Source organism: Halichoerus grypus, chromosome 8 (genome assembly GCF_964656455.1).
Source record: "Halichoerus grypus chromosome 8, mHalGry1.hap1.1, whole genome shotgun sequence".
In the NCBI taxonomy this organism is placed as follows: Eukaryota; Metazoa; Chordata; class Mammalia; order Carnivora; family Phocidae; genus Halichoerus; species Halichoerus grypus.
The window spans coordinates 108,460,294-108,470,966 of NC_135719.1; the positions used below are offsets into that span (position 1 = coordinate 108,460,294).

At 46.6% G+C, this 10,673-nt stretch overlaps 1 protein-coding gene across 3 annotated transcripts in view; it reads left to right on the forward strand.

Moving 5' to 3' along the window:
- Positions 1-9,597, forward strand: part of SAMD4A (sterile alpha motif domain containing 4A) — a 204,775-nt gene extending 195,178 nt beyond the window's left edge. For all 3 annotated transcript variants that reach the window (XM_036104549.2, XM_036104551.2, XM_078053724.1), the window contains one exon: positions 4,934-9,597. In XM_036104549.2, the coding sequence (XP_035960442.1) occupies positions 4,934-4,962 (29 nt within the window). In that variant the 3' untranslated portion in view covers positions 4,963-9,597. The remainder of the gene's footprint in view (positions 1-4,933) is intronic.
- The last annotated feature ends 1,076 nt before the right edge of the window (positions 9,598-10,673 follow it).

Sequence of the window (10,673 nt, forward strand, 5' to 3'; positions counted from 1 at the left end):
GAGATGTCCCTCCCAGTGTGACAGGGATGGTCTAGTTCGATGTGCCTATGGGCGGCAGCCCCACAAGGAGCGCCAGAAGCAGCTGGGTGGTCCCACTGTCAGTTTGGTCTGAAGCCCTACATCATCACCAGAGCCCCAGGAGGCCTGCAGTGCCCTCCGGGTACTAACCAAGTGCTTTTCTCCAGCCCGGACTCCGCGCCAGCCCTGGGGATGTTTGGCAGGCAGAGGAGAGATAGCCACCCCTTCCTGCCAACCTCCGGGAGGCTCTGAGTCAGAGAGGCCTCCTGTGACCCTTCCCACCAGTCCTCTCCAGGCGGGATGTGCTCACCCACCCTGGAGATGGGCGGTCGGAACACCTAGAGCCAAAATGTGCGCTCTCTGGCCATGGTGGGGAGAAAGGCTGCTGACAGTTGCTACTCCGGAGAGCTTGGTCCTCCCTACCAGGGACTTTTAGATTTTTAGTCCCTGCAAACACAGTCTTATCCTAACACCAAATATGAGACCAGTAAATGCTCTGCTTGGAGCAGATTGGAAAGCAAGGACTGTACCTACCTGACCTCAGCTGGGCGGGGCTCTCCACAGCCCAAAGGCAGGCTCCACTCAGTACCAGAAGGGAGCTAGCTCAAGGCCTCCCAGGGCTGCTGACTGAAAGGATGGTGGGAAGGCACAGCTCCTAATGTGACCTCCCCAGGGTTCCAGGAACCCCATCTGCAAACACTGCTCTCTCCCTTGGCCACTCATATCCTAGAAGCTTCACAGCATCATTGGTCCATCCCTGGCCCCTCTGTGGGGAGGTGCCACCAGGTCCTCTTCTCCAGCTAACCAAGGAGACTGGGTCGGCACACTGATAGCCCCTGATGAGTAATGGGAAACAACCCAAGGGTCCATCAACAGATGGAAATGGATGAACGAAATGCAGACAGTGGAATATCATGCAGCTTAAAAAGAAATGAAGTACTGATCCATGCTACAACATGGATGAACCTTGAAAACATTACACTAAATGAAAGATGCCAGGCACAAAAGGCCACACGGTGTACAATGCCACATAGGAGTTTATGAAATGTCCAAAATAGGCAAATCTATAGAGACAGATGGTATAGTTTAGTGGTTGTCAGGGGCCGGAGGGAACTGTTGAGTGGAGAGTGACTGATTGATGGTAACCAGATGAAAATGTTCTGGAATTAGATAGTGGGGATGGCTGCACAACTCTGTGAATATACGAAAACCTCTGAATTGTACGCTTTAAAAGCGTGAAATTTGTGGTATGCAAATTATATCTCAATTTTTTCAAAAAGGGAAGCCTCCCAGACCCTGAGAATTCAGACCAAGCTCAGCCCACTGCGGGCAGCCCAAGCTCCCTCCCACCCAACCATGGCTGGTGGGTGAGGAACTCCCAGGCCTTTGAGAGTCAGCAAGGAGAACTGACCTTCTCCCCCAGGGCTTGATATATCTCAGATAATTGGCATGTTGGAAGCCCTTATCAAACTGCTAAGTGCTAACATTATCATCATTAGTAGCAAGAATGCCAAATGCTCTTTATTAAAGGGAGGTTTTCATCGAAAATGCTTCATTTTTTAGCTCATTCTTCTACTTTTACAGAAAACCTCTCTGAACTGATGGTTTTTTGCTAATGTTTTCATCTTGTTAATCTCCTAAGCCTTTTTATTGCTGTGTTTTTCCTCAATAATCCTCTCTGGTGGGAAGCCTCGTAAGCAGTTTCCAGAGCAGAGAATGCAAATTAAGTTCAGGGTGGCCCAGTTGGGCACAGTGGCAGTGAGCCTCCCACATTAGGACTGCACCCTTCTGCTGGCCCACCTCGTCCAGGTGCTGGGAAGATGACCTTGCTGGGGACAGAATGCCAATGAATTAAATCATTTTACAGGAGGACAAATAATTAGGGAGAGGAAAGCAAAGTAAAAGAGGTTCCTCTGCCTGTGTCTCAGGACAGGAGGGGAGGGTGGCCAAGTTCCCGGGACACCACATCCTATGACGGTCTTTCTACTGTGGCTGGTCCATGGGCCCCAGGCCTTGGCGGCCCATCCTTTTGCACTGACATCTCTACTCTCAGTGTCCTCCACTAAGTACAACCCTCCTGGTGCCAGTCTAAGCCATTTCTCTCTTTGGCCTTCCCTTTCTGTCTTTTCCTTGCCCTTCCCTTGGCCCCTCCAACAGAACCCATGAGGAAGCCCAGGAGGTGGGTTGCCTCCTCCATCTTGGTTTGTGAATCTTCATTTAAGGCTTTCATCTGGCTCTGTTGGGCCTGCTCCTGATTGGTGGCTCCGGGTATAAAGGAAGACTCAACACCAAGCCTGGCTGCTATCTTCCTCTTGCACAGGGGTTATATGGGCAGGAACAGCCACGGCTACAAAAGCAAGGCTCCTCCAAGCAGGACAGAGACTGCAGTGAATTCTACCATAAAGAGGAATGCCCAGTCCACTCTCTGATGCTCCAGGATTCATGTTTTCACATGATCCCCTTGCCATTCCTTCTCACCTTCTTTCCTTATTCCTTCTTGGGACTTAACAGCCTCACTTTTAGCTGATATGGAGACTTTGTGCAAATTAGAAAAAGACTCCACTTTCTTAAGATGCTGTTCTGCCATTGATTTGATATTTGTCATAACAACTATAAAACCTATAATGAATACATGTAAATGGTGCTCCCTGGAGTTGTACACCTTGCACAACTGTAAATGGTGAATCTGGACTTACCTGTTGGTCATCTCCCTGCAGATGAATACTGTAACCCTTGGAGGATGAGGCATAGGATTGGAAGTCAGTGAAAATGCAGCTTGGGGTTGGGTTAGTTGAGATTTTCATGTTTCTAGCTCCCCACTTACTCACTGGCATTAATGAGGAGGCCAGTGAGCCCTGGCAAGAGTGCGCTCCACTCCTACAGACAGGGGAGCGGCCTCTACACACCCACACACGTGTGTGTATATTTACACGCACCCACTGTTTCCCATGAGCCGTTACCACTGCAGAGCCACCACAAGAGGCTCAGGTTAACACCTGCAGAAGTCAGAGAAAGATTACTGATTATAAGCTCACATCTGGGGGCCTCTATGACTAATGGCCTGATTACCATAAACGCTCCCGGGGTCATTTGCTTTTCTTCTTTAAAATCTCTCCAAAAACCATATGGAAATTTATAGACACACACAAGTACAAGTAAAATTGGGAAAATCTGAGTAAGATCTGTGAATTGTGTCAACATCAGTTTCTTGGTGGTAATATTATAGTTTTGCAAAATGTTACCACTGGGAGAAACTCAGCAAACCCGGAAGCCTGGTACTGTCTCTTATAACTGCATGTGAGCCTACAATGATCTCAGTAAAAATTTCAATTAAACATTTCTCCTTCAAGTCCCTGCTGGCAAGACACCAGACTGGCACCACCCACCAGGAGGCTGGGAGGCCTGTGCAGTGGACTCAGTACTCCTCCGTATCACTGAGGTCCTCCAGCTTTCCCTGAACACTCTGCCCTCCCCTCTCAAACCTGAGTTCTGCCTACTGGATCTAGATGCTCCTCCTGGTAGACCAGGTTTGTGACATCAAGGCTTAGACCAGGACTTACCTGCTGATGTTTGGATATCAACAAAACCAGGGAGGCATCCTGCATCCCTCCCTGGCCTTCATTTACTGGTCACTGAACACAGTCATTTCTACCTCCTACAATGACTCATCCATGCTTCTCTCTGCTCACTGGATAAGCCCCTGTCAGACAAGCCCTAGCGTGGGCCATCGTAGGGGCCATCCTGCCACCAGCCTTGTCTTTTTTTAGGTCATCTAACAGCTGCCAGAGAAACCATTCTAAAATCAGATCTAATTACCGCTTAGAATGCCCCAATTACCAAGTCCAAGCTCCTGTTCATAGTACACAAGACCCTTATGGCCTCATTCTGGGGATTCTCCTATAGTCCCACGTGTAAGCAGACAACCATAAAGGAGCTGGGCAGCCACTGGCTCCCTTGGCAGTCTGTCTCACTCGTGGCCTCTGTCTCTGACCTGCACGTCCTCCACTTTATAGCTTGGTCTCACCAACTCTCCATAATGTAGACACAGCCTGTGTTGTGTAGCCTCAACATTCACCCACTTCCACAGGGTCTTTCAGTTCTCAGTGCCCACAGCCTCTAACTATGGTGTCTACCCCTAACCAGATTCTTGAGACAGAGAAGCTAGATCAGTTTGGGTCAGCTGCATCCCCCTGGTCTGTTCAGCTCAGAGTCACAACCACCTCATGCCCGAGCTTTCAGCAGGGACTCGGTGAGGGGGAGATGCTGCCAAAGAAAGGGATGTGAGCTAGACAGGTCCACCTGCATGTCCGTTGCAGCAGCCCCCTTCCCCCGTTCAGCACATCTCCTGCCACTCCTCCATTCCCCCATCCCTCATCCTAAACCTTGACCCAGCCCCCCAGCCCCACCATTTGATGACCAACATCACACCTATACATGAGCTGTATGCCCTCCGCACACCCTCTTCCTTTCCTGCCTCCTCCTCTCTTCTCCTACCAGCACCATCTTACAAAAGTCATTTCCTCTCTCTGTGAAACTATCCTTGACTTCCAGGGGCAACTTAAATCTTCCTTCCTCCATTTTTCCTGCTGTGCCTGGTACATCCTCCATCGTAGCAATGATCACTCCTACATCCCTGTGGCTTTACAGATCTGTCTCGACTAGGATGTGTGCACTTACAGGGTGAGGACTAGGTCTCCTGTTTGGGTTCCCAGACTGGTTACAGTTCCTGGAAGAATGGCTACTCCGCAGACGTTGAGTGGGTGGGTGTGTGAATGAATGAGTGGATGAATGGGTAAGTGTGGTCTTCACCTGTCTTCAGAGACCAGGAAGCCCAACGTGCACGGTGTGCGACTAGGGGGCCATGAAGGGGACGGTTTTGCTCACCTGTGCCCGTCATGTATTCTTTCTCTCCCAGACGGGGTTGACCGGACCTCCACAATCTAGAAGCTGAAGATGAGAGTGACCGCGCTGGCCGTGAAATCGACTGCTGCGGGTCCAGTGTCAGCCATCTTCAGGGTTGCACAGAATCCTCGGAGATACTTTGCAGCCTTTTTTTTTCCCTGGTCCCTCTCCCATTTTGATTTTGTGAGAGCGTAGGTCGTCCTTGTAAACATATCAGTAGACCGGGGATTGGTTATTTTGTCATTTGTTTCTGTCACGGGATGGCTTGGTGTGCGGGGTGGGGCGGGGTCTCTAGGGAAACGTGGGACTGGGAGGGGATGGAGAGGGAATGCAAGTGGCTTCTTGGATGGAGAGAGGGGGAGAAACGAACAAAAAGAGTACCGCCTACCGCCGTGAAAGAGCTGGGAGAGACGCGGGAGGGAGGCCGAACCCTGGGCCCGGGCGCCCCTCACAGCCCGCCTCCGCAGTCAGGCCCCAGGACGCAGTCGTGGGCGAGTGCGACCAAAGCAAGATGGCGGCCCGCCCTCCCTGCCGCCCGGATCGGCTTTCCCTGTGGACCCGGCTTGGGGTCGAGCCGCAGGAGAGGGCTGCACGGCCCCGGCGGCAGAGGGGGAACGTTCCCTCCAACAAAATTTCAGAGAAACTTTGATTTGTGTATTGTTTACATAACAATTTTAAAGGGTACATAATGTGTAAAGAGTTTGGATAGAACTTCTCTTCATACTATGGTTTTTGTAAAGGATTTGTTGATACGGATTCATTTTTTCCTCTATTTTTGTAATAGCAGCAGGGTTGTCTCTTAAAATGGCTGCCGAGCCGTGCCTGCGGGGAAGGCGGACGCGTCACGTAGGCCGAGGCGGCGTCCATCTTGCGGCCGCGGCTGCGCGGCGCGTGCAGGTGGGCTGGCGGGACGAGCGTGTGGCCGGAAGCGCGGGGAAGGGACGAGGAGGACGGCACCGTGTGATCAGTTAGGGTCTGTTCGCAAGTCACCGCGAGATTCTAGAAGAATCCTGCGGCCCCTTTCTGGGCTGGATTTGCGTCTCACCCAGAGACCTCTCTCCCTCCCCACCCTACTGTGGGGTTTCATCCTATCGCCCCCTGCCTCGCTTCACACACACACATACGCGCGCACACACACACACACACCCGTGGGTACAAGTTCCACTGGAGGAAAAATGGCAAGGACCGACAAAAGGCCTTAACGTCAGATAATGAGCTCAAAAAACCGCTTCCACTACGATTGTGCGCAGGAACCTGAGCCTGGGGGCTGCACCCCTCCGGCTCGCTCACTGCTGAGGAAGAGGAGGAGAGCAAGACCCAGGACAGTGTATAACTGGTCAGTGAGCAAGTGGCAGAGAGAGCGTGCGGGGAGACGTGCAGTCCACGCGGCCAGGCGGGCTGTGAAAGCAGATGTGGGAAAGGGCAGCTGCAGGATGGAGACGTGGTTCTCTCCACGTGTACGTCGGGGATTTGCTGTGTCGTTGGCCGATTTATCTATCCAGCCACACAGAAGAGAGAGAGAACCAGTCCTGACATGGAGATTAACAAACTGTGCTACCACAAAGTAATAGCTCTGTTTCTTAAGGGCAAGAAAGACTACGTTTGGGATTCGATGCAATGGAGGGTATTAAAGGAAATCAAAGAGGAGTTGTGCTCTGCACTGGAAAATTGGGTTCTGTAAATGATGGTATGAATGCTCAGCCAGAGGCGAGATCGGGGAGACGGTGTAAGTAAGGCCTGTTTATTAAATGGGTGAGTCTGGTGCCATTGCTTTTAGCGAAGTCAAAGTCGAAATTGAAGAGATCAGACCATGAAAATCACTGCGCTTGCTTATGGTTATTTAAAAAAAAGTTAATGAAGTAAATACAGATTTAAAAGGCCTTAATGAAATCTAAACAACTTTCTTTTACCTTCAAGATTAAAAATGTGCACCCAATTCAGCCTTGCTTTTGAAGTTTTTTAAGGTTTGAAAAGGTGGGAGCATCTTAACTGTAGAGAGCCTTTAGTAAGCAGAGGGGGCTTGAACCCACTATATCACATTTTACGTTAAGAAAACAGACCTCCCCTTGGGTGACTACATTCTAAACATGCAAATCCATGTGCAGAAAGAGGCAGCATTTTTTAGTTGATTTTTTTTTTTTTTAAACTAAGTGCCATTAACATTCATCCTCCACACCCCTTTTCTAAACAAGCTTAGTGTTATTTGGGGAATGTGTTGGGATGGACGATCACATGTAAGGCAGGAAGACTAGATCAAAAATTTTGAAGGCCAAAGGTAAGACCAGAGGGTTTGTGAAGGTGTTTTTTGGATGCTAAGAAAGTTAATAAAGAAGAAAAAACAAGGGTATTACACATCTCGTGGAGAAATGAGAAAGCATTCAGATCTGCTGCAAAACACATATATCCATAAAGACTTGGGTTGTTCAGAAAACAGATTGTGAACACAATCACATTAGCATGAATCCTTTAAAAGGAAGAAGACCTTAAAATATTTGCAAATCTGGATTTCTATTTATTCCTTCACTGAATATAGAAACAATGGTTATCTGATTATTAGAGATATTATTTTGGATATGTTACTTATTAACTTGCTATGGCTGGTAACCATGATAAAGTCTGTTATTAATAACAACATAATTCTTTTTTTAAAAAAAAGAAAAGCTTATTTTTCATTGACTGTGTATAGATTTATCTACTTAGTTGTGTTTTGCTATTAGTGTTTTAATTTTTTTTTTTTTAAGTTGAGTGTTCTGATAAATTTTAGGAGCCTGTCCCCACCTTGTTTTGAGTCCTGTGTTGACTGCAGGTATACAGCTCAATTTTAAAATCCTAAAGAAAAAGAACTTTATTTATAAAAGAATCAAACAGTTGCATGCATAAGGCTGTGAAGTCGGATATTTAGTAATAAAGTGGCAGTGCCTTTTTTTGTATTTACCCATTGACCCCCCCAAATGCAACTGTTTTATATTAATAGTAAACATTAAAAATCTTAGAATAAAATCTATTTCACTACATGTTTTCCCCCCTTTTTCTGATTTAAGCAGTATGTATTTGGCATCTCTATACTGTCCTAGGGACAGTGGTGGTCTATGATATTGTTACCATGTATGATGTTTTATTGGTGCTTTTTATTCATAGTGGTTTCTTACCAGAAACAGTAGGAAGACACACATGAACTGTGTACAAGAATTGAAACATTGCTGCTGATATGTGTCTTTTACCACACGCTTTTTGAGTTTCACTTTTTAAAACAAGGGCCAGCAAGCAAAATAGACGCTGCTGGGCCTGCCTGCAGAGGGTGGCCGTTTGCACCAAGCTCTCAAATCCTGTGTATTGATGGTCCCTTTTTGGTACTCAGGATTGGAACTACAGCTGGGCCCCCATCTCCCATTCCTTTGAAGAGACACTGAGGGAAACAAGGTTTTCTTTTGAGGTGTCACTGGCTGCCTTTTCCGGAATGGGAGCCTTCTCCGGGTCTTGTGTTCTTCTGCACCTCTTGTAGCGACTGCCGGTGCAAGGTTGGTAGACGTGCATCCCCCAGCCAGCCCCGGGATCCCCCCAGAAGCCTGGCTGGGGGAACTGAGCTGGGCTGAATGCATAGGCATGCAACCAGAAGGGCAGCGAGGGGAGGAGAAGCAGGCCTCAGGCTCGTTGGCCCTCTGGAGATGTCTGCAGCGAGCGGCTCCAGCTTGGGTGCAGGGAAGCAGCCTGACCAAGGCACTCGGGGGTGTGCCTGTTACAGGAAGGACCTGCGGAAGGATAATTTGCACATGGGGCTGTGATAACACTAATGTTGATTTTTTTTTTTTTTTACAAGTCATCAGAGATGTTGCAAAGTGAGTTTTATTTTTTCGTAATTCCTTTATCTTTACTTAAAGGTGAATGTGTATTCCTCTGGGAGGAATAGGAAGAAAACAGGAATGTTAATAATGTCAAACAGAAGACTTCCTCCCTCATTAATATATAACCCTCATGTATTTATGCCTAATGTAAGCTGACTTTTAAAAAGCTTTCTTTTGTGGGCGCCTGGGTGGCTCAGTTGGTTAAGCGACTGCCTTCGGCTCGGGTCATGATCCTGGAGTCCCGGGATCGAGTCCCACATCGGGCTCCCTGCTCAGCAGGGAGTCTGCTTCTCCCTCTGACCCTCTTCCCTCTTGTGCTGTCTCTCATTCTCTCTCTCAAATAAATAAATAAAATCTTAAAAAAAAAAAAAAAAAAAAAGGCTCAGGCCTCAATCTTATAAAAAAAAAAAAAAAAAAAAAAAAAAAAAAAAAAAAAAAGCTTTCTTTTGTTGCATGCCCCGTGCAGGCATCCCTATTGTACATGCATGCCTCTCGTCCTGTTTTCCTGTATAAAGTTAGTGAACAAAGAACTATTTTTGCCTAGTTCATGTTGCCAAGCAATGCATATTTTTTAAATTTGTCATATATGGAAATAGCATGTTTGTTACATGTAAAGCTTTACTGATATACAGATATACTAATGTTTGAAGATGCTGTTCTTTGCAAGTGTACAGTTTTCAAATGTTGTTACCAGTGAAACACCCTTGTGGTTTAAACTTGCTACAATGTATTTATTACTCATTTCCTCCCATGTAACTAAGAATCATGGCTATATTTCATATCAACGTTATATTGAAAGTGAAGGGAAATGATTAATACAAGGTTTTGTAACACTGGTGTGTGTGTCTTTTTTCCTTTTTGTCGATATGATTGCTTAGAAAACAAGAACTGAATCTTAGAAATAAGCCAGCAAGGAAGAATGAGCATGATATCCCTGTAAACTATTACCACCTGACCTGTCTATGCAAACTGTGTCTTCAACTATGATTCACTTTTTTTTTAACAAAAGAGTAGGGGGAGAGGTATAAAAATTTATGCAGCTTGATATGTGCTCCAAATAGTCAATAAATGCATCACCTGACTTGAAGGCATGTTTTTAAATACAAATTCTGTCCTTGTAGATGATATTGTTTATAGCTTCCTCTCCATCCTCAATGCTTTTGAAATTCTATTTCACCCCTTAACCATGGCATAAAGAAATAGCAGCCTCCTTGGAGCCTTGGGGTTTTAACTGCATATGGTTTGAATCTCATTATAATACCTCTGATTCCAGTATGATATTTGATATAAATAATGTCAAGCATATGGTTGAAGAGACTAATGTGGGTTTGAAATCTCTGGGTGTGTGATATGCAACAAGTTACTTAACCTCTCTGAGCCTCCGTTTGGTTTGTTTTTTGGCCTATGATACTCAAGGTTTATATAATTAAACCAATAATCCAAAAAAGAAGAAGGTAAAGACAAAAGAAAACATAGGATATAGAAGTTATCGCAGTCCAAGACTTCTCTGAGGCAACCACAGCTTGAACATTGTAAGAATGACCACACAGTGACTCCCTTTTCACCAGGCTCAAGCTGCTCAAGTGACAAGCAAAATCCAAAACAGTCCCTGGAAACATGTAGAAATGCCTCATAAGCTGAGATATTAAATGAAATTCTTTTTTTTTTTTTTAAGATTTTATTTGTTTGACAGACACAGCGAGAGAGGGAACACAAGCAGGGGGAGCGGGAGAGGGAGAAGTAGGCTTCCCGCCAAGCAGGGAGCCCGATTCGGGGCTGGAGCCGGGTGTGGGGCTCGATCCCAGGAACTTGGGATCATGACCTGAGCCGAAGGCAGATGCTTAACAACTGAGCCACCCAGGCACCCCTATTAAATGAAATTCTGCCTAAAGTTAAATTCTCATAACTCAA